Source organism: Rana temporaria, chromosome 10 (genome assembly GCF_905171775.1).
Source record: "Rana temporaria chromosome 10, aRanTem1.1, whole genome shotgun sequence".
Lineage (NCBI taxonomy): Eukaryota > Metazoa > Chordata > Amphibia > Anura > Ranidae > Rana > Rana temporaria.
The window spans coordinates 3631240-3655316 of NC_053498.1; the positions used below are offsets into that span (position 1 = coordinate 3631240).

At 50.9% G+C, this 24077-nt stretch overlaps 2 protein-coding genes across 2 annotated transcripts in view; both read left to right on the forward strand.

Moving 5' to 3' along the window:
- The first annotated feature begins 1490 nt into the window (after nucleotides 1-1490).
- On the forward strand, nucleotides 1491-3624 carry RNF186 (ring finger protein 186). Its single transcript, XM_040326796.1, has one exon. The coding sequence runs from the start codon at nucleotides 1893-1895 to the stop codon at nucleotides 2679-2681; it is 789 nt and encodes a 262-aa protein (XP_040182730.1). The 5' UTR covers nucleotides 1491-1892; the 3' UTR covers nucleotides 2682-3624.
- A 4963-nt stretch (nucleotides 3625-8587) lies between these two features.
- TMCO4 (transmembrane and coiled-coil domains 4) overlaps nucleotides 8588-24077 on the forward strand; it is a 55054-nt gene continuing 39564 nt past the window's right edge. The window contains exons 1-5 of the mRNA XM_040327044.1: nucleotides 8588-8857; nucleotides 11193-11344; nucleotides 12613-12787; nucleotides 13239-13266; nucleotides 21096-21228. Coding sequence (XP_040182978.1) covers nucleotides 11214-11344; nucleotides 12613-12787; nucleotides 13239-13266; nucleotides 21096-21228 — 467 coding nt within the window. The 5' untranslated portion in view covers nucleotides 8588-8857; nucleotides 11193-11213. The remainder of the gene's footprint in view (nucleotides 8858-11192; nucleotides 11345-12612; nucleotides 12788-13238; nucleotides 13267-21095; nucleotides 21229-24077) is intronic.

The window sequence follows — 24077 nt, forward strand, 5'->3', positions numbered from 1 at the left end:
TTTTGAGTCTGTTTATAATTTTTTGTTCTGTGCAATCCCCCCCCTTTTCCCTGTTTGGTTTTGTTTACTTGATTTTGTTCTATTCAAACCCCACCCCTTCTTTTTTACTGTTTGATTTTGTTTAATTTCTTTTTCTCCATCCTTTTTTCTTCTTTTCCTGTTTGATTTTGTTTAATCAATTCTTGTTCTGTTCATTCCCCCCCCCCTTTTTTTTTCCTGTTTGATTTTGTTTAATTGATTTTTGTTCTGTGTAATCCCCCCTTTTTTTATTTTCCTTTTTGACTTTGTTTCATTTATTTTGTTCTGTGCAATGTTTCTCCTCCTTTGTTCCTGTTTGATTTTGTTTAATATATTTTGTTCTGTGCAAGCACCCCCCCCCCCCCCTGTTCTGTGCAATTCCCTTCTCCACCCTTTTTTTCCTGTTTGATTTTGTATAATTTATTTTGTCCTGTGCAGCCCCCCTTTTTTTCCTGTTTGATTCTGTTTATAATTTTTTGTTCTGTGCAACCCCCCCCCCTTTTTTTCTGTGTTGATTTTGTGTAATTGATTTTGTTCAGTGCAATTTTTCCCCCCACCACCTGGCTGCATCCACCTTGTCCTCCCTCCACCTGGCTGCATCCACCTTGTCCTCCCCTCCACCTGGCTGCATCCACCTTGTCCTCCCTCCACCTGGCTGCATCCACCTTGTCCTCCCTCCACCTGGCTGCATCCACCTTGTCCTCCCCTCCACCTGGCTGCATCCACCTTGTCCTCCCCTCCACCTGGCTGCATCCACCTTGTCCTCCCTCCACCTGGCTGCATCCACCTTGTCCTCCCCTCCACCTGGCTGCATCCACCTTGTCCTCCCCTCCACCTGGCTGCATCCACCTTGTCCTCCCTCCACCTGGCTGCATCCACCTTGTCCTCCCCTCCACCTGGCTGCATCCACCTTGTCCTCCCCTCCACCTGGCTGCATCCACCTTGTCCTCCCCTCCACCTGGCTGCATCCACCTTGTCCTCCCCTCCACCTGGCTGCAACCCCCTTTCCTCCCCTCTACCTGGCTCCAACCCCCCTGTCCTCCCCTCCACCTGGCTGCAACCCCCTTTCCTCCCCTCCACCTGACTGCATCCACCATGTCCTCCCCTCCACCTGGCTCCAACCCCCCTGTCCCCCCCACCACCTGGCTTCAACCCACCTGTCCCCCCCACCACCTGTCTTCAACCCCCCTTTCCTCCCCTCCACCTGGCTTCAACCACCATGTCCCCCCACCACCTGGCTTCCACCCCCCTTTCCTCCCCTCCACCTGACTGCATCCACCATGTCCCCCCACCATCTGGCTGCTCCCACACAGTAATAATTGAAATATTGCGCTTCAATCATCCTGACACCATATTAACCACGGTGCCGTGACCAATGAAGCGCCAACACCAGCCATTGCCCCCTACAAATTGCCTGCAGAAATTTTGGCAGTGCCCCTCCCGAGATTAGACTCTGGATCCGCCCTTGATTGATATTAGTATCACTTTAAGTATGTGGCATTCTACACGTTGGCCACTGGTGTGTCATAGCCTAGCCAGCGTTCTCACTTTAAGTATGTGGCATTCTACACGTTGGCCACGAGTGTGTCATAGCCTAGCCAGCGTCTTCACTTTAAGTTGTGTTTTAGGCGTATTAAACATCCCTGACAACCTCACTGGCAGCTGTTTAAATAAATAACTTCCTGCTACAGGAACATCCTCATATCGGGGGTGGATGAACGTTATCAGCGGCCATAAAACCTAATCTAACACAAGTTAACGTTTAAACCACCGTTGATAAGCGGCAGCCAGTGGCCATCTGGAAATAGTTGCCTTAACTGCCTGAATTCACCACAACCAGCAGTAGACTCGGGCTCTTCGTGCCAAGTTCAGACATGGGGGAAGAAATGGGCCCTCCTGGGGCCACCAAAGAAATTTTGGGATGTGACCATCTCAGAGTCACGGAAATCAATTTGGAAGCTGGTGAGACCACAGAAGAGCCGCAAGAAGTCCCCCCATCTGCGTCGGCTTCTTCTCCCCCAGAATCCTCAGAGGGGCTGCAGATGGTCAACCAGGGTCCAGATGATTCGAAACCTTCGGAGATCACAAACTCTTGCCTTACGGATATGGACTGTCCCGTCTGTTTCAGTAGATACGATATCCATCGGCTCCCCAAAGAACTGTCCTGCTATCACAGCTTTTGTGCTATATGCCTCAAACTCCTGGTCTGTAATGAAGCGGGCACCTGGAGGATAGCGTGCCCCATATGTAGGGCGCCCACCACAGTCTTTGGAGGACTCGTATGTACTTTGAAAAACCAGGAGCTACTGATGAGCCGGTTGCCGACCCCCGAGGAGAAGGTCGTCGCTCCCGAAGCCTCCAGATCGGCAGAGACGGCCACCAGGCTGGACCGCATCGGCGTGACCTGGATCTCAGACGAGGAAAGGAACGGGAGACAGTGGACCGCCGCAAAGAGATTGGTGGTCCTGCTTCTGATGCTGCTGATCGTTCTGATCGTCGTTCTGCAGTTTATCTACACTGGGATTATGAAGTGGGTGCTGGGATTGGCTCTGGGGATGGTCGTTATAATAACTGTTCTGCTGTGCTTCAACCCTTACTGGAAATTGAGATTGCAAGGAGAAACAAGTCCAGCGGGAGACGACGCGGCCGCCGCAAAGGTGTAAAAGGACAACGGACAGCGTAGTGCTCAACATTCTTATGTATTGACTTATAGATCAGACTGTGAGCTGTGTGCATGTTCACCTATAGACTCTACTGACAAAACTGAACATTTTCAGGACTATGTGGATTTAAACCTCCAACATTTGAACCCAAATCCAGTCTTATTCCTTTTTTCTTATCAAATCCCCCAGTCTTATTCATTTGTCCTTCCTTTTGCATCCAAATCCTTCTGTCCCTCTTTGCTTTCCAGGTGTCCTTATTTTATACCCAGATCTCTTCTATCTGTCTTCCCTCCATCAGACTCTCTCTCTTTTGAACCCAACTCCCCTCCATCTCTCTTAGCTCCAGCAGAGTCTCTCTATTCTAACCCAGATCTCTTCTTCCCCCTTGCCTCCAGAGACTCTCTCCTTTGAACCCAGATCGCCTCTATTTCGATTCCTGCATCAGACCCAGGTGTCCTCTATCTCTCTTCCCTACAACAGTGTCTCTCTTTTTGAACTGTGATCCCCTCTATCTCTCTTCCCACCATCAGAGTCTCTCCCTTGAACCCAGATCGCCTCTATTTCTCTTCCTGCATCAGAGTCTCTCTTTTGAACCCAGATCCTCTCTATCTCTCTTACCTACATCAGAGTCTCTCTTTTGAACCCAGGTGTCCTCTCTCTCTATCTCTCTTACCTCCATCAGAGTCTCTCTTTTGAACCCAGGTGTCCTCTCTCTCTCTCTCTCTCTCTCTCTCTGTCTCTCTCTCTCTCTCTCTCTCTCTCTCTCTCTCTCTTCCCTCCATCAGAGTCTCTCTTTTGAACCCATATTCCCTCTATCTCTCTTCCATTCATCAAAGTCTCTTTATTGAATCCAGATCTCTTTTGTCTTTTTTTTTTTCTCCATCAGATTCTCTCTTTTGAACCCAGATCTCCTGTCGTATCTCTGAGTTCCGAGGGTCGGATCTATGCGGCTGATTCATAGAATCAGGTTACGCATAGATCTCCCTAAGATCCGACAGGTGTAAGTGACTTACACCGTCGGATCTTAGGCTGCAATTCCAGGCCGGCCGCTAGGTGGCGTTTCGTTTTTTACACGCGACGAATATGCAAATGAGGATTTTCGCCGATTCAGAAACGAACGCCCGCCCGTCGCTTTTTTTTTTTTATGTCGCTTGCGTTCGGCTTTTTCCGGCGTATAGTTACCCCTGCTATGTGAGGGGTATCCTATGTTAAGTATGGCCGTCGTTCCCGCGCCGAGTTTTGAATTTTTACATAGTTTGCGTAAGTCGATTCAGAAAAGAGCTGGACGCAAGTTACGCTCACGCCGAAACCAATGATGTCCTAGCATTGGAGCAAAATTCGCAGACGGCGCATGCACTGTTAGATCGGCGCGGGGACGCGCCTGATTTAAATTGTAGACGCCCCCTAGCCGCGGAATTTGAATTCCGCCGGGAGATTTACGATACACCGCCGCAAGTTTTGAGGTAAGTGCTTTCTGAATTAAGCACTTGCCTCAAAAACTTCCGCCGGCGGATCGTAAATCAGATAGGTTACGCGGATCTAAAGATCCGCTAACCTATCTGAATCCGGCCCAGTGTTTTTAACCCAGATCTCCTCTATATCACTCTCTTACCTCCAGCAGAGTCAGTGTTTTGAACCCAGATCTCCTCTATCTCTCTTCCCAAATCCTGTCTATGACTCTTTCCTCAACTAGTATCCCTCTTTCTTAATTTGTCCCTCTCTTGCCTCCAAATCCTTCTGTCCATCTTTCCTTTCCAAGTGACCTTCTTTCATACCCAGATCTCCTCTATCTGTCTTCCCTCCATCAGAGTCTCTCCAATTTAATTCCCATTTTATTATGGTCGCACCGTGACGTTTACACATATACACTATACAACACATTTTTTGTCACTATCTAGCTAGTTTTAGTCCTTTACTATTGTTTTTTCATTCCTGGCACATAATGATGTGTCACTACCCATCACCTCTCCATTCACAATTGTTTACCGCTTACACTTTTTAACCACTTCAGCCAAAGACCTGGCCACTTTTTGCGATTCGGCACTGCGTCGCTTTAACTGACAATTGCGTGGTCGTGCAACGTGGCTCCCAAACAAAATTAACGTCCTTTTTTTCCCCACAAATAGAGCTTTCTTTTGGTGGTATTTGATCACCTCTGCGGTTTTTATTTTTTGCGCTATAAACAAAAATAGAGCGTCAATTTTTTAAAAAAATATATATTTTTTCATTCTTGCTATAATAAATATCCCAAAAAATCTATAAAAAAAACATTTTTTTCCTCAGTTTAGGTCGATACGTATTCTTCTACATATTTTTGGTAAAAAAAAATGCAATAAGCATTTATTGATTGGTTTGCGAAAAAGTTATAGCGTTTACAAAATAGGGGATAGTTTTGTGGCATTTTTATTAATAATGTTTTTTTTTTACTACTAATGGCGGCGATCAGCAATTTTTTTTATTGTGACTGCGACATTACGGCGGACACATCGGACACTTTTGACGCCATTTTGGGACCATTGTATTTTTTTACAGCGATCAGTGCTATAAAAATGTGGAAAATTTCAAGGGGTATGAATACCTTTTCAAGGCACCGTACCGCCTTTCTTCCTGATGAAGACTCTCTATGAGTTGAAATGCGTTAGGTTTTCAAGTTGCCATCTAAAAGACATCTTGATGGATGGAACACATATATGATGCAATTGTTTTTTTATTTTATTTTTTATTTCTTGATGTATGGTAACTTTTAAACTTTGTGAATAAAGTCAATAATTTTTTAGAACCTTTTTTCATGGTCATTGGTCCCACCCCGCCCCCCTCTTTTAGTAACCAGTCAGGAATCCCTGGCTTACGTTTTTGGTTGTAACAAGACAAAATGTGGTAAATCGTGTGTATGCGGCATTAGAAGGGACCCATGTACAACAGTCGGGAAATTTTGATGTGGAGATTACAATTGCTGTCAAAATTATCAATACGATAAAAACATACTTTTTTTCTGCCCAATGGCAAGGTACCATATATACTCGAGTATAAGCCGAGGCACCTCATTTTACCACAAAAAACTGGGAAAACGTATTGACTCCAGTATAAGCCTAGGGTGTCCATCTGCATGCCTCACTGTGCCTCACTTTGCCTCACTGTGCCCATGCCTCACTGTGCCCATGCCTCACTGTGCCTGACTTTGCCTCACTGTGTCCATGCCTCACTGTGTCCATGCCTCACTGTGCCCTTGCCTCACTGTGTCCATACCTCACTGTGCCCATGCCTCACTGTGCCCATGCCTCACTGTGCCCATGCCTCACTGTGCCCATGACTAGACTGACGTTTAAAATAGGAGTCTATGGAAGGAGTGCCGCCGGCTTTGAAAAATCGGTGCTCCCCAGCCGTAGGTCCCCCAGACAACAAACTTTGCACACTTATAGAGAAGACATGGAGCTACATGTGTGCCAAGCTCTGAGTCCAGGGGTCCTACGAGCGGCTGGTACTGGGTCCCCAAGGTCACCAGAGAAATTACCGTTTAACATGAGAGTCTATGGAAAGGGTGCCCGGCTTTGAAAAAATGGGTGCAACCCGACCATAGGTCCTCTGGACAACAAACTTTGCACACTTGTGGTGGAGACATGGAGCTACATGTGTGCCAAGTTCCGAGTCCAGGAGACCTACGACCGACCGGTACCGGGTCCCCAAAGTCACCAGAGAAATTACCGTTTAACATGGGAGTCTATGGAAGGGGTGCCCGGATTTGAAAAATCGGTGCTCCCCGCCCGTAGGTCCCCCAGACATCAAGCTTTGCACACTTGTAAAAGAAGAGTGGGGCTACATGTGTGCCAAGATTGGGGTCCAGAGGCCCTATGACCGGCCGGTACCGGGTCACCGGAGAAATTACCGTTTAACATGGGAGTCTATGGAAGGGGTGCCCTGCTTTGAAAAATCGTTGCTCCCCACCTGTAAGTGCCCCGGACATCAAACTTTGCACACTTTTAGAGGAGTAATGGGGCTACATGGGGGTTTGGGGTCCAGAGGACCTATGACCGGCCGGTACTGGGTCCCCTAACCGGGTCACCAGAGAAATGACCGTTTAACATGGGAGTCTATGGAAGGGGTGCCGCTGTCTTTGAAAAGTCGGTGCTCCCCGGCCGTAGGTTCCAGGGACAACAAACTTTGCACACTTGTAGAGGAGACATGGGGCTACTTGTGTGCCAAGTTTTGGGTGCAGGGGACCTACGACCGGCTGGTACCGGGTCCCCAAAATCACCAGAGAAATTACCGTTTAACATGAGAGTCTATAGAAGGGGTGCCCGGCTTTGAAAAATCGATGCTCCCCGGCCGTAAGTCCCCTAGACATCAAACTTTGCACACTTGTAGAGGACAAGTGTGGCTATATGTGTGCCAAGTTCCGGGTGCAGGGGACCTACGACCGGCTGGTACCGGGTCCCCAAAATCACCAGAGAAATTACCGTTTAACATGGGAGTCTATGGAAGGGGTGCCCGGCTTTGAAAAATCGGTGCTCCCTGGCCGTAGGTCCCCTAGACATCAAAATTTGCACACTTGTAGAGGACAAGTGTGGCTACATGTGTGCCAAGTTCCGAGTTCAGGGGACCTACGACTGGCTGGTACCGGGCCCCAAAATCACCAGAGAAATTACCGTTTAACATGGGAGTCTATGGAAGGGGTGCCCGGCTTTGAAAAATCGGTGCTCCCTGGCCGTAGGTCCCCTAGACATCAAAATTTGCACACTTGTAGAGGACAAGTGTGGCTACATGTGTGCCAAGTTCCGAGTTCAGGGGACCTACGACTGGCTGGTACCGGGCCCCAAAATCACCAGAGAAATTACCGTTTAACATGGGAGTCTATGGAAGGGGTGCCCGGGTTTGAAAAATCGGTGCTCCCCACCCGTAAGTGCCCCGGACAACAAACTTTGCACACTTATAGAGGAGAAATGGGGCTACATGGGGGTTTGGGGGGGGACCTATGACCGGCCGGTACCGGGTCCTCAAAGTCACCGGAGAAATGACCGTTTAACATGAGAGTCTATGGAAGAGGAGCTCACCTTTGAAAAATCGGTGCTCCCCGGCCGTAGGTTCCTCGGAGAACAAACTTTGAACACTTATAGAGGAAGAGTGGGGCAACATGTGTGCCAGGTTTGGGGTCCAGGAGACCTACGACCGGCTGGTACCGGGTCCCCAAAGTTCGGGAGATTGGGCACAAAAAGGTGACTCGAGTATAAGCCGAGGGGGGGGGAGGGGGTCATTTTCAGCACTTTTTGGCTTATAAAATTTGGCTTATACTCGAGTATATACGGTAATTGGACCTGGTGGGAGAGACCCGGGAGCTCAGTGGGTTGAAGAACTACAAGAAGTGATTGTAGTGGAAGTGTCGGAACTGTTTTCTTGTCAGAATTTCCGATCGTGTGTACGCGTCATTAGTCGTGAAAGGGTTAAAGGAGATTGTACAATCAGATTGTACCGTGTGTGTGGTGAGTTTTGGAGACACAGAGAGGGGGGGAAGGGAGGGGAGAGTTCAGTCTCAGTGTTCAGACCTCCCCCTCCCCCCCACCCTGCTCCCTCTTAACCTGGATACACACTATACAACTTTTGTTGTCTGATCTCCTTTAGATTTACCTTAATCTATGTAGTAGAAGGGCCGGCCTGATTGCATAGACATTGGACGGGTTTAGGTGTGACCTCATATTAGATGGTTTTGGTAAATCTAAAGGAAAAGTTTAAGGCTCAGCACTCAGTCTATGTGTGGCATTCAGCCGTCTGGTGGTGACGTGTCACAGACCCGCCCACATGAGCCACGATTGGACGGGGATGGGGGGGGCGGAGCACAGGCAGCTGTGTGCTCCTATTGTGCAATGTGACGTCACAGAGACCTGTGTACAGCACACTGCGGGGGGGGGGGGGGGGGGAGTCTTCCGTCTCCACAGTGACCCCCGACGGGGGTGGGAGGGGAGCAAAGTCCTCCTGCCAGATCACTACGCCTGATCCTCAACGCCTGCTACGGACTTTACGTAACCTTCCCCCAGATTATCGCGCTGCTGCGTTCCCTGCGATTCCCGGAAAAGCTACGCCACTTCCGCACGTGAGCATGACAGCGGCTCCGGGTCGCCGAGGGGCCCCAACAGGGGCTGTGCCCTGCTGCTGAGGACCCCCGGGGGGTGATCGGTATTGTTTAGGTATGATTATACTTACTATGGGGTATTACTATGTGATTGTATTCACTATTATGTCACTAATGTCCGGCTGTATATTATTATTATTATTATTATACAGGATTTATATGGCGCCAACAGTTTGCGCAGCGCTTTACAATGTAGAGGGGGGGGGCAGTACAATACAGAAGAAATAGGAGGGCCTTGCTCATGGAGCTCACAATCTAACTCCAATATACCCCTAAATATCAATAATAATAATAATAGGATCTACTTGGATACATTGTTATTTGTTACATTTGTATCAAGTTTTAAAGACGTGTACACATTTGTTATTATTTTTATCTTCCTTATTAGATGGTGAGGCTGGTCATACATCTTCAATTAGATATACCAAAAACAATGTAATAGGAGGACAAAACGAAACAACTTTTCAATTGTATCCAATTAGGCCGGCCCTTGCACTACATAGTTTAAGGTACCGTATATACTCGAGTATAAGTCGAGTTTTTTCAGCACATTTTTTTTGTACTGAAAATGCCCCCCTCGGGTCACCTTTTTGTGCCTAATGTCCTGTACTTTGGGGACCCGATCCCCTGGACCCCAACCTTGGCACACATGTAGCCCCACTCAGGGCCGTCTTAATAGCATCATGGGCCCCTGGGCAAAGTAATGCTCTGGGGCCCCTACAATGATAACAGTGCAGATAAACAGATATCAAGTAGGTAGGAGGCAGACTGCCTCCCCTGTGTATCTATCACTCTCAGTGCCATCATGGGGCCCCCAATATCGGGGCAGCATGGGGCTCAAGGACAAGCTGCTTTGGAGAAAGTGCAGGGGCCCCCCATGCAGCTAGGGCCCCTGGGCAGTGCCCAGGTGTGCCCTCTCATTAAGACAGCCCTGGCCCCACTCTATCTCCACAAGTGTGCAAAGTTTGTTGTCCGGGGCACTTACTGCCGGGGAGCACCGATTTTTCAAAGCTGGGCACCCCCTTCCATTAACTCCCATGTTAAACAGTAATTTCTCCGGTAACTTTGGGGACCCGGTACCGGCCGGTCGTAGGTCCTCTGGACCCGGAACTTGGCACACATGTAGCCCCATTTCTCCTCCACATGTGTGCAAAGTTTGTTGTCCAGGGAACCTACGGCTGGGGAGCACCGATTTTTCAAAGCTGGGCACCCCTTCCATTAACTCCCATGTTAAACATTAATTTCTCCAGTGATTTTGGGGACCCGGTACTGGCTGGTCGTAGGTCCCGTGGACCTGAAACTTGGCACACTTGTAGCCCCATTTCTCCTCCACAAGTGTGCAAAGTTTGTTGTCTGGGGGACCTACGGCTGGGGAGCACCGATTTTTTTAAAGCCAGGCACCCCTTCCATAGACTCCCATGTTAAACGTCAGTCTAGGCATGGGCACAGTGAGACATGGGCACAGTGAGGCATGGGCACAGTGAGGCATGGGCACAGTGAGGCATGGGCACAGTGAGGCATGGGCACAGTGAGGCATGGGCACAGTGAGGCATGGGCACAGTGAGGCATGGGCACAGTGAGGCATAGACACAGTGAGGCATGGGCACAGTGAGGCATGGGCACAATGAGGTTCTCAGGAGGAGGGGTGAGGCTCTCAGGAGGACTTATGAGGTTCTCAGGAGGACGTATGGGGTTCTCAGGATCTTATATATGGGTTCTGTATGGGTCTTGTATATGGGTTGTGTATGGGTCTTATATATGGGTTCTGTATGGGTTTTATATATGGGTTCTGTATGGGTCTTATATATGGGTTCTGTATGGGTCTTATATATGGGTTCTGTATGGGTCTTATATATGGGTTCTGTATGGGTCTTATATATGGGTTCTGTATGGGTCTTATATATGGGTTCTGTATGGGTCTTATATATGAGTTGTGTATGGGTCTTATATATGGGTTCTGTATGGGTCTTATATATGGGTTCTGTATGGGTCTTATATATGGGTTCTGTATGGGTCTTATATATGGGTTCTGTATGGGTCTTATATATGAGTTGTGTATGGGTCTTATATATGGGTTCTGTATGGGTCTCATATATGGTTCTGTATGGGTTTAGAGTCTACAGACACTACAGAAGTCCTGCTCTCCCGAGGTCTGCCCCGGTTTCTGCTCATTGATCGGCTTTCCAATCACTTTTAGAAAGTCGGACGGCTGCCATTCCATTGATGTTCCCGGTGACAACAGATAGGATATGAAGGGGATCAGTTGTCGCCGGGCGTGAGCTGGTTTAGACTGGATTCCAGACCCAGCCTGTCCCGTCCATGCCTCGCACAGGTGGGACGCGTTCCGATGTTTTTGTGTCCATACTCTTGAACATGTGATCTCGTTGCAGGTGAGACCTTTGCGGGCCGTCATGCAGGATGAGCCGGATGGACCGAGCAAGCCGGTGGTGCTGGGGAGGTCGCTGCAGGAACCGGCCAGGTTCGCCTACGCAGGACTGTGCGCCATTTCTTTGGCTCATCTCTTCCCGGAGAAAGAACAAAGGTAATCTAGAGATTTCTGGGCCTCCGGTTCACGCCGGTGCGACAATCGCTGCGACTTTGAGGGCTCAAGTTGCATGACTACTTTGGGTTTGGTATGGATTTTGTGGAGGGAACCCCACGCCAAAAATACCAAATAAAATGGCGAGGCCCCCCCCCCAATCCATACCAGGCCCTTATCTGAGCGGGGAGGGAACGAGCGAGCACCAGTGCCCTCCTGAACCATACCAGGCCATATCCCCACTACATGGAGGGAGGGGGGGGAACATTGTCCAAATGATGGGGGGGAAAGGGCCTCTTCCCCACAACCCTGGACTGTGGGGTGTGTGCGGGTAAGGGGCTTATCGGAATCTGGAACCCCCCTTTAAGAAAGGGGGGCCTCCAGATCCTGCCCCCCCTCCAGTGAATGAGAATGGGGTACATAGTCACCCCAGACATAAAAAAAAAACATGAGTCCGTTTTTGACAAGTCCTTGTAAAGTATTAAAATGACTAATTTTCCGCCGTCAATCACGTTGGAGGTACCACGCCGACCCACTGAAAATAGAAAAAATGCTCCTCCCACGCTGGTTCCCGCCATTCTGTCAGCTCCAGCCAGTGGCGTCACTAGGGTGGGGCCTGAGGGGGCCACGACCCCCCCCCCAATATTGTAGTGTGCCTCACCATCATATAATGGCCGGACCAGGCTTTTTTTTTTCTATTGTCCAATGTTGGTGATCCTGTGCCAATTGCAGCCTCAGTTTCCTGTTCTCTGGCAGGAGTGGCACCCCGGTGTGGTCTTCTGCTGCTGTAGCCCATTTGTTTCAAGGTTGGATGTGTTGTGCGTTCAGAGATGGTATTCTGCATACCTTTGATGTATTGCGGGGTTATTTGAGTTACTGTTGCCTTTCTATCATCATGAACCAGTCTGCCCATTCTCCTCTGACACCAACAAGGCATTTTCCTCCACACAACTGCCGCTCACTGGATATTTTCTCTTTTCCCCACCATTCTCTGTAAACCCTGAGAGATGGTTGTGTGTGAAAATCCCAGAAATACTCAGACCACCAACAACCACACCACGTTCAAAGTCACTTAAATCCCCTTTCTTCCCCATTCTGGGGCTCGGTTCGAACAGAAAGTCGTCTTCACCACGTCTAGATGCCTAAATGCGTTGAGTTGCTGCCGTGTGATTGGCTGATTAGCGGTTTGTGTTACCAAGCAATGGAAGAGGTGTACCTAATAAAGTGTCCGGCGAGTGTGTATTATTATGGTCTGTTGCCCTCTCCTGTAGGGATTTCTGCGGGAGGTTTGTGGAGGATTTGGTGCGATGGTTGGACTTGTCCCCCTCCGTCATTCCGGCCATGGAGGCCTTCGCCAGCGGGCTGGGAGGAGAAGGAACGGAAACCTTCACCGCGGTCCTGCTGGAGGATCCCGTCATGAAGGAGAAGCCGACTCTCATCACTCAGGTAACGCCGAGCGTTTCGGCCGACCGATTCTGAAAAAACTCATTGATTTATTAAGAATTAAAAAAAAAAAAAATTTTAAGAATCATTTTTCTTTTTTTTTTTTTTTTAAGTATTAAAATTCTTTTTTTTTTTTAAAGAATTAAAAAAAAAATTCTAAGGAGTACATTTTTTTAAAAAGAATTACATATGTTTTTTTTAAAGAATTACATTTTTTTTTTTAAAGAATTACGATTTTTTTTAAGAATTAAAAAAAAAATGTAATTCTTTAAAAAAAAAAAAAAAATACTCTTTATTGTGTTGTCGGGGGGAATTCTGGGATCTCTGAGAAATAATAAATACATGAAGTGTTACAATGACACATTACTGAACTTATAATGAAACAATGTATCTTGACGATGTCACGCTGTGATTGGCTGCTGCCTGACCCCGATCTCTCTCCTTTCTCCCCCAGGATCTGGTGTCATTCTCCCTCCGGGACGGTATGGTTTGGTTTTATGTTTTCATTCACTTTATTTATTAGAGAGGAATATTTAGAAACACCACAAGAGTTATATCACGTTGGCCCCTCCCACAAAGACCCTCAATGTTTATTGTCAGATTCCTGCTACCAATCTCATGGTGGGTAAGGCAACAGGTCCACTTCCCATGTGACTGACCCCTCCCTCCCATGTGACTGACCCCTCCCTCCCATGTGACTGACCCCTCCCTCATATGTGACTGACCCCTCCCTCATATGTGACTGACTCCTCCCTCCCATGTGACTGACACCTCCCTCCCATGTGACTGACTCCTCCCTCCCATGTGACTGACTCCTCCCTCCCATGTGACTGACCTCTCCCTCATATGTGACTGACCCCTCCCTCCCATGTGACTGACCCCTCCCTCATATGTGACTGACCCCTCCCTCATATGTGACTGACCCCTCCCTCCCATGTGACTGACTCCTCCCTCCCATGTGACTGACCCCTCCCTCCCATGTGACTGACCTCTCCCTCATATGTGACTGACCCCTCCCTCCCATGTGACTGACCCCTCCCTCATATGTGACTGACCCCTCCCTCCCATGTGACTGACTCCTCCCTCCCATGTGACTGACCCCTCCCTCCCATGTGACTGACCTCTCCCTCATATGTGACTGACCCCTCCCTCCCATGTGACTGACCCCTCCCTCATATGTGACTGACCCCTCCCTCATATGTGACTGACTCCTCCCTCCCATGTGACTGACTCCTCCCTCCCATGTGACTGACTCCTCCCTCCCATGTGACTGACCCTCCCTCCCATGTGACTGCCTCCTCCCTCCCATGTGACTGACTCCTCCCTCCCATGTGACTGACCCCTCCCTCATATGTGACTGACTCCTCCCTCCCATGTGACTGACCCCTCCCTCCCATGTGACTGACTCCTCCCTCTCCTCCCTCCCATGTGACTGACTTCTGCCTCCCATGTGACTGACTCCTGCCTCCCATGTGACTGACTCCTCCCTGCCATGTGACTGACTCCTGCCTCCCATGTGACTGACTCCTCCCTGCCATGTGACTGACTCCTCCCTCCCATGTGACTGACTCCTCCCTCCCATGTGATGGTGCTGGTTGTTGGCAATTGGCTGTTCACGCACCCATGGGGGGGGGGGGGCGGGGAGAAAGTCCTTAAGCTGTCAGGACTTGGAGCTTACACAGGACTGAGCAATGGGGGAGCAAAGGAAAGGTGAGAATCTTCAGCCGGTGGGGCCGACATTCCATGGACAACAGACAGGTCCTCTTTCAGGGGTTGGCAATGGTCAGGACATGATACGATGGTTGTGTTCCCCCCCGCAGGGTACTATGACGCACGGGTTGGCAATGGTCAGGACTAGGGTTGTCCCGATACCACTTTTTTAGGACTGAGTACAAGTACCGATACTTTTTTTCAAGTAGTCGCCGATACCGAATACCGATACTTTTTTTTAATGTCATGTGACCGTTTTCAAAACACAATACAGACCAAAGATATTTTCTTTAGAATTATGAAGAACTGGTACATCATGGTGTGGGGCTGTTTTTTAGCATACGGTACTGGAAAACTACATATCATTGAAGGAGTGATCACTGTCAGTGCAGCTCATCGGTGCCAGTGCCCAAAAGTGCAGCTAGCCAGTGCCACCTATCAGTGCAGATCAGTGCCCATTAGTGCATCAGTGCAGGGAGGCAGCTTATTAGTGCATCTCATCAGTGCCACCCAATCAATGCCAGTGCCACCTATCAGTGCCATCCATTTATGAGTGCCATTCAATCAATGCCAGTGCCACCTATCAGTGCCATCCAATGGTGCCATCCAATTTGTGTTCGATGTCACAAAAAAAAAAAAAAAAGTATTCTATTTTGGTATCGGGAGTATTTGCGCGAGTACGAGTACTAGCGCAAATACTCGGTATCGGTCCCGATACCGATACTGGTATCGGTATCTGGACAACCCTAGTCAGGACATGATACGATGGTTGTGTTTCCCCCCGCAGGGTACTATGACGCGCGGGTTGGCAGTGGTCAGGACATGATACGATGGTTGTGTTTCCCCCGCAGGGTACTATGACGCGCGGGTTGGCAATGGTCAGGACATAATACGATGGTTGTGTTTCCCCCCGCAGGGTACTATGACGCGCGGGTTGGCAGTGGTCAGGACATGATACGATGGTTGTGTTTCCCCCCGCAGGGTACTATGACGCACGGGTTGGCAATGGTCAGGACATGATACGATGGTTGTGTTCCCCCCGCAGGGTACTATGACGCGCGGGTTGGCAATGGTCAGGACGTGATACGATGGTTGTGTTCCCCCCGCAGGGTACTATGACGCGCGGGTTGGCAGTGGTCAGGACATGATACGATGGTTGTGTTTCCCCCCGCAGGGTACTATGACGCACGGGTTGGCAATGGTCAGGACGTGATACGATGGTTGTGTTTCCCCCCGCAGGGTACTATGACGCACGGGTTGGCAATGGTCAGGACATGATACGACGCTTGTGTTTCCCCCCGCAGGGTACTATGACGCGCGGGTTGGCAGTGGTCAGGACATGATACGATGGTTGTGTTTCCCCCCGCAGGGTACTATGACGCACGGGTTGGCAATGGTCAGGACGTGATACGATGGTTGTGTTTCCCCCCGCAGGGTACTATGACGCGCGGGTTGGCAGTGGTCAGGACATGATACGATGGTTGTGTTTCCCCCCGCAGGGTACTATGACGCACGGGTTGGCAATGGTCAGGACGTGATACGATGGTTGTGTTTCCCCCCGCAGGGTACTATGACGCACGGGTTGGCAATGGTCAGGACATGATACGACGCTTGTGTTTCCCCCCGCAGGGTACTATGACGCGCGGGTTGGCAATGGTCAGGACATGATACGATGGTTGTGTTTCCCCCCGCAGGGTACTATGACGCACGGGTTGGCAATGGTCAGGACATGATACGATGGTTGTGTTCCCCCCGCAGGGTACTATGACGCACGAGTTGGCAATGGTCAGGACGTGATACGATGGTTGTGTTTCCCCCCGCAGGGTACTATGACGCGCGGGTTGGCAATGGTCAGGACGTGATACGATGGTTGTGTTCCCCCCGCAGGGTACTATGACGCGCGGGTTGGTAATGGTCAGGACATGATACGACGCTTGTGTTTCCCCCGCAGGGTACTATGACGCACGAGTTGGCAATGGTCAGGACGTGATACGATGGTTGTGTTTCCCCCCGCAGGGTACTATGACGCGCGGGTTGGCAATGGTCAGGACATGATACGATGGTTGTGTTCCCCCCGCAGGGTACTATGACGCACGGGTTGGGAATGGTCAGGACATGATACGATGGTTGTGTTCCCCCCGCAGGGTACTATGACGCACGGGTTGGCAATGGTCAGGACGTGATACGATGGTTGTGTTTCCCCCTGCAGGGTACTATGACGCGCGGGTTGGCAGTGGTCAGGACGTGATACGATGGTTGTGTTTCCCCCCGCAGGGTACTATGACGCGCGGGTTGGCAATGGTCAGGACATGATACGATGGTTGTGTTCCCCCCGCAGGGTACTATGACGCACGGGTTGGGAATGGTCAGGACATGATACGATGGTTGTGTTCCCCCCGCAGGGTACTATGACGCACGGGTTGGCAATGGTCAGGACGTGATACGATGGTTGTGTTCCCCCCGCAGGGTACTATGACGCACGGGTTGGTAATGGTCAGGGCATGATGCGCTGGTTGTGTTTCCCCCCGCAGGGTACTATGACGCGCGGGTTGGCAGTGGTCAGGACATGATACAATGGTTGTGTTTCCCCCCGCAGGGTACTATGACGCGCGGGTTGGCAGTGGTCAGGACATGATATGATGGTTGTGTTTCCCCCCGCAGGGTACTATGACGCGCGGGTTGGCAGTGGTCAGGACATGATATGATGGTTGTGTTCCCCCCGCAGGGTACTATGACGCGCGGGTTGGCAGTGGTCAGGACATGATATGATGGTTGTGTTTCCCCCCGCAGGGTACTATGACGCGCGGGTTGGCAGTGGTCAGGACATGATACGATGGTTGTGTTTCCCCCCGCAGGGTACTATGACGCACGGGTTGGCAATGGTCAGGACATAATACGATGGTTGTGTTTCCCCCCGCAGGGTACTATGACGCGCGGGTTGGCAGTGGTCAGGACATGATACGATGGTTGTGTTTCCCCCCGCAGGGTACTATGACGCACGGGTTGACAGTGGTCAGGACATGATACGATGGTTGTGTTTCCCCCCGCAGGGTACTATGACGCACGGGTTGGCAATGGTCAGGACATGATACGATGGTTGTGTTCCCCCCGCAGGGTACTATGACGCACGGGTTGGCAATGGTCAGGACATGATACGATGGTTGTGTTTCCCCCCGCAGGGTACTATGACGCGCGGGTTGGTAATGGTCAGGACATGATACGATGGTTGTGTTTCCCCCCGCAGGGTACTATGACGCGCGGGTTGGTAATGGTCAGGACATGATACGATGGTTGTGTTCCCCCCCGCAGGGTACTATGACGCGAGGGTTGGCAATGGTCAGGACATGATACGATGGTTGTGTTCAGGGCTGCTGTTAGAAATCATGGGGCCCCGTACAGACTACCTGACGGGGCCCCCTTTAATCCCGCCCTCAACCCCACCCCAGGCCCCTCCTCCCCACCTCTGCAGGTTTCTCACCGTTTACATATGCACACACAATCATTATGGCTTATCAGTACAGGGGGACAGAGACGGTTTAATTTTTTTTTTTTTTTCAATTTTATTTTATTAACAAAAAATGTTTTCACTGTGTCTTTCATTTTTTTTATATCTCTTTTATTGCTATCAGAAGTAATGAACAACATCCCTAGTTATAGCATGGGGCAGTGACAGGTCCCCTTTATGGAGAGATCTGGCGTCTATTAGACCCCATATCTATCCTCTGGCCTCCAAAGCATCTGATCAAACCCAGATCGGTTTGATCAGTTGCTTGTTCAAGCCGGTAATTGCTCCTGGTTTCTGACAGCACACAGTGGGAGGAACTACATCAGTTCTACTCACTGTGTCCCAGGAACTTGATGCTGCTGCTCACAGGACCCGATTGCATTGGAGAGCCCAGCAAAGGTGGTGGCATGATGGTGGTGGAACCCCCTTCCACTGACTGTAAAAGTAATCCAGGGGCTTTTTAACCAGTAAGATTACTTTTTACTGTGTGCAGAATCGCTGGAGCTAAAAAATTATATCTTGATCATCGCTGTAGCGATTATCAAGATATCACCCTTACAATCCAGCAATGTACCAGTACATCGCTGGACAGGAAGTGGTTAAATGCATGTGTAAAGCAACATCTCACTGCATCTTCACCAGCATTATGAAAATCACACAGGCAGCACACAGCATGTGTTCTGTCATGGATCTGTCAGTGTCAAATGGCTTTTGGGTTCTGACTTTGGCTGTACTGTGGGTTACAAACTTCAACCCAGTACAGCCATAACAAAGTAAGCACCCAACAGCAATATGACACTGTGACAGATCATCACAGAGCACATGCTGCCTCTGTAAGTATCATAATTCTAAATACACATAATGTAACATGCCATGCTGTGTGTAAGCCATACACAGTGAGGAGTCTATCCTCTGTGCTACACTCACTGTGTGCTCTGCAGCCATGGTGCTCAGGTTCTTTCTCCCTTGTCAGCCTCATCTAAGTCTCGGCAGTCTGCACTCTGCACATGAGGAGTTGAGGACAGGAGGCGGAGTGCAGCATCGTATCACTCCACCAGGGAAGGTAGTGAGCAGCAGTGGCCGGGACTAATTAAAAAGCAGAGTAATGTGCTGTACAGTGTTATGTACATCCGCCCGAAATACAAGAAATAGTCCCACCACTGCACTCACATCCTGGGCCCCTCTGATGACCTGATGGGGCCCAGGAATGTGTAATTACAGCCCCTTCCCTTAGCAAGTAGTAGCGGGGGAAGGACTTGAAGTTTAGAAAGCTGTATTTTTTTAATAGACAGAAATTAACTGTAAAGTTGTCCGGGCCCCCCTGTGGAGCTGCTGGGGTCCGGGCCCGGTACAACAGGGCTGCCTGTACTGCCCTATCAGCGGCCCTGGTTGTGTTTCCCCCCGCAGGGTACTATGACGCACGGGTTGGCAGTGGTCAGGACATGATACGATGGTTGTGTTTCCCCCCGCAGGGTACTATGACGCACGGGTTGGCAGTGGTCAGGACATGATACGATGGTTGTGTTTCCCCCGCAGGGTACTATGACGCACGGGTTGGCAGTGGTCAGGACATGATACGATGGTTGTGTTTCCCCCCGCAGGGTACTATGACGCACGGGTTGGCAATGGTCAGGACATGATACGATGGTTGTGTTTCCCCCCACAGGGTACTATGACGCGAGGGTTGGCAATGGTCAGGACATGATACGATGGTTGTGTTTCCCCCCGCAGGGTACTATGACGCGCGGGTTGGCAGTGGTCAGGACATGATACGATGGTTGTGTTTCCCCCCGCAGGGTACTATGACGCGCGGGTTGGCAGTGGTCAGGACATGATACGATGGTTGTGTTTCCCCCCGCAGGGTACTATGACGCACGGGTTGGTAATGGTCAGGGCATGATGCGCTGGTTGTGTTTCCCCCTGCAGGGTACTATGACGCGCGGGTTGGCAGTGGTCAGGACATGATACGATGGTTGTGTTTCCCCCCGCAGGGTACTATGACGCGCGGGTTGGGAATGGTCAGGACATGATACGATGGTTGTGTTTCCCCCCGCAGGGTACTATGACGCGCGGGTTGGCAATGGTCAGGACATGATACGACGCTTGTGTTTCCCCCCGCAGGGTACTATGACGCGCGGGTTGGCAATGGTCAGGACATGATACGATGGTTGTGTTCCCCCCCACAGGGTACTATGACGCGAGGGTTGGCAATGGTCAGGACATGATACGATGGTTGTGTTTCCCCCCGCAGGGTACTATGACGCGCGGGTTGGCAGTGGTCAGGACATGATACGATGGTTGTGTTTCCCCCCGCAGGGTACTATGACGCACGGGTTGGTAATGGTCAGGGCATGATGCGCTGGTTGTGTTTCCCCCTGCAGGGTACTATGACGCGCGGGTTGGCAGTGGTCAGGACATGATACGATGGTTGTGTTTCCCCCCGCAGGGTACTATGACGCGCGGGTTGGCAGTGGTCAGGACATGATACGATGGTTGTGTTTCCCCCCGCAGGGTACTATGACGCGCGGGTTGGCAGTGGTCAGGACATGATACGATGGTTGTGTTTCCCCCCGCAGGGTACTATGACGCACGGGTTGGTAATGGTCAGGGCATGATGCGCTGGTTGTGTTTCCCCCCGCAGGGTACTATGACGCGCGGGTTGGCAGTGGTCAGGACATGATACGATGGTTGTGTTTCCCCCCGCAGGGTACTATGACGCGCGGGTTGGCAGTGGTCAGGACATGATACGATGGTTGTGTTTCCCCCCGCAGGGTACTATGACGCGCGGGTTGGCAGTGGTCAGGACATGATACGATGGTTGTGTTTCCCCCCGCAGGGTACTATGACGCGCGGGTTGGCAGTGGTCAGGACATGATACGATGGTTGTGTTTCCCCCCGCAGGGTACTATGACGCGCGGGTTGGGAATGGTCAGGACATGATACGATGGTTGTGTTTCCCCCCGCAGGGTACTATGACGCGCGGGTTGGCAGTGGTCAGGACATGATACGATGGTTGTGTTTCCCCCCGCAGGGTACTATGACGCGCGGGTTGGGAATGGTCAGGACATGATACGATGGTTGTGTTTCCCCCCGCAGGGTACTATGACGCGCGGAGCCGCGTGTTGAACTCCCACGTGTCCTGGCTGCTTCGCGTCCCTCCGGAAACCATGGAGCTGAGCGAGGAATCCCTGATGGAGAGTCTGAAGGAAAACAAGGAGGAACCCTCAGAGTAAGGAACTCCTCAATGTGAAGGTTTGCCCCATGTGGGCCGGGAGAACTCCCAGTACTGCCCAAGTGCCCAGCACCCGCTTCCTGTAACGGGCCAAGCTGTCCAGCAAAGGTTACATATAGAGAGGTTGTGACCAACCACATAACACTGCCAGGGTGCCAACAACGGTCAGCTTTCATTTGTGCCGTTTACAGCTTGCTTGACAGAGGGTGTCTCAGACCTCTTTGTGGAAGCAGCAGTCTCTCCGCAGAGGTCCGGTGCGGCCCCTGCTGCTGAGACAGACGGGGAGATCTCCAATCCACAATCAACAGGAACTTTACTGACTGAAGGCGAGAGGAGACCTCTGCAGAGAGACCCCTGCTTCCACTCGGAGAGCAAGAACCCTCCTCTGCAGCGTGCTGGCAGGGAATAGGCTTTTCTACTGTTTCACCTGAGGATGGGGGGGGGGCACTGCAAGAGCCTGCGCATTGCACCCGCGGACACACTGGGGTAGATTCAGGTACATTTGCGCTTTTTTTGCGGAGGCGCAGGGCAATGTTTTTGCCCTGCGCCCCCGCAAATTTACTGCGCTGCCCTTGATTCACGGAGCAGTAGCTCCGTAAATTGCGTGGGCGCGCCAGCAAAATGCCCGGCGTAAGCGCGCGCAATTTAAATGATCCCGTAGGGGGCGGGAACCATTTAAATTAGGCGCGTTCCCGCGCCGATCGTAGAGCGCATGCTCCGTCGGGAAACTTTCCCGACGTGCATTGCGGCAAATGACGTCGCAAGGACGTCATTTGCTTTAAAGTGAACGTGAATGGCGTCCAGCGCCATTCACGAATCACTTACGCAAACTACGTAAATTTGAAATTTTGCGACGCGGGAACGACGGGAATACGTAACATTGGCTGCCCCTGCTAATTAGCAGGGGCAGCCTTACGCAAAAAACGCTGTACGGAAACTATGTAAATTGCGTACGCTGTGCTTGCGCAACGTTGTGAATCGGCGTTAGTATGCAATTTGCATACTCTACGCTGAGCACAACGGGAACGCCACCTAGCGGCCATCGCAAGAATGCAGCCTAAGATATGCGGGCATAAGAGCCTTATGCCGCGCAGATTTTAGGCTGCAGTCGGCGTAACGAGCTCTCTGAATCAGGAGAACTCATTACGCCGGGGCGAGTAAGCAATTGCGCTGTGTAATAAGGGTTACACAGGCGCAATTGCTTCTTGAATCCAGCCCATGATCACAGGTGCAATGCTCTGCAGGGTCGCGGCAAAATTGATTTCATGGAACCTTCACCCTCCTAATGGCTTTTATGGCGATGTTTACCCGCGGTGCTCGGGATGGGGCAGAGTCTGCGTCCATCAAGGGAGCCGTCATCTCCTTATCGCTAATTGGACATTTATTGCCGCTACTGGAGATGTGACAATCGCGCAGAGATACCCCGACGCATATACAGGAGCCTCTATATCAACGGGGGGGGAGGGGGAGGGGGGTTAACCCCTTCGCTGCTAGAGCCGTGCGTTTTGTGGCAACATTTTTTAAAAGAATCGTTTTAGGCCTGAAGATTACATAAAACCCCCCCCCAAACGTATTTTCTGAAAGCAGACCCCCCCCCCCCCCCAGAGCAGGCATGTCCGAAGTCTGGCCCGCGGGCCGCAATTGGTTCCGGTTTAATGCGGCCCCCCAGGGCCACAAAAGATGGTGCAATGGTGAGGCTGCATGTATTGCAATGGTGAGGCTGCATTGATTGCAATGGTGAGGCTGCATTCATGGCAATGGTGAGGTTTGTTTTTATCTACAGGCCCCCCCTACCAGTACAGGCATTGTTGGGGGGGGGTAAAGGTGGAATAACCCTTTATACTTCATGAATGAAGCTGACCCTTGTAAGCACGCTGGCAGTGTTAGATTGTTTTTCCAACCCCTGTGACCGTCTCTATTGGTGGACAGCTTGGCCTGGAAACATAAAGACACACAATATAAAAATATTATCATTCCAGGTATTAACCCCGTATGTCCCAGAACACCATTCATCTTGCTATAGTGGGTTTGCCCCCCAGCACAGGCCGGGCCTTCCATGGTGAGGGTGACACCGGCAGGGCTGTAAACCTTGAAAATTGTGCCATTCATCAATACCAATTCCTCCCGAGACCTTTCCTGGTCAGATAATGTGAGATTACCCTCCCCCGATAACCCGTCCCGTTCACTAATCACCGATCAATACTGCAAGGAGCGGAATTCTGTGTGCAGAGGGGAAGGTTTCTGCACGTCCGTCTCGTAGGCAGGAAAATACACCAATCAGCCATAACATTATGACCCTCCCCACCTCCATCACTGAGCCTCCCCCACCTCCATCAATGGGCCTTCCCTCCCCCACCTCCATCAATGGACCTTTCCTCCCCACCTCCATCAATGAGCCTTCCCTCCCCACCTCCATCAATGAGCCTTCCCTCCCCACCTCCATCAATGGGCCTTCCCTCCCCCCACCTCCATCACTGAGCCTTCCCTCCCCACCTCCATCAATGAGCCTTCCCTCCCCACCTCCATCACTGAGCCTTCCCTCCCCACCTCCATCAATGAGCCTTCCATCCCCACCTCCATCACTGAGCCTTCCCTCCCCCACCTCCATCAATGAGCCTTCCCTCCCCACCTCCATCAATGAGCCTTCCCTCCCCACCTCCTTCAATGAGCCTTCCCTCCCCACCTCCATCAATGAGCCTTCCCTCCCCACCTCCATCACTGAGCCTTCCCTCCCCACCTCCATCACTGAGCCTTCCCTCCCCCACCTCCATTACTGAGCCTTCCCTCCCCACCTCCATCACTGAGCCTTCCCTCCCCCACCTCCTACAATGGGCCTTTCCTCCCCC

Coding starts and splice junctions, on each gene's coding strand:
- RNF186 (XM_040326796.1), top strand. CDS start 1,893: ATGGGGGAAGAAATGGGCCCTCCTGGGGCCACCAAAGAAATTTTGGGA.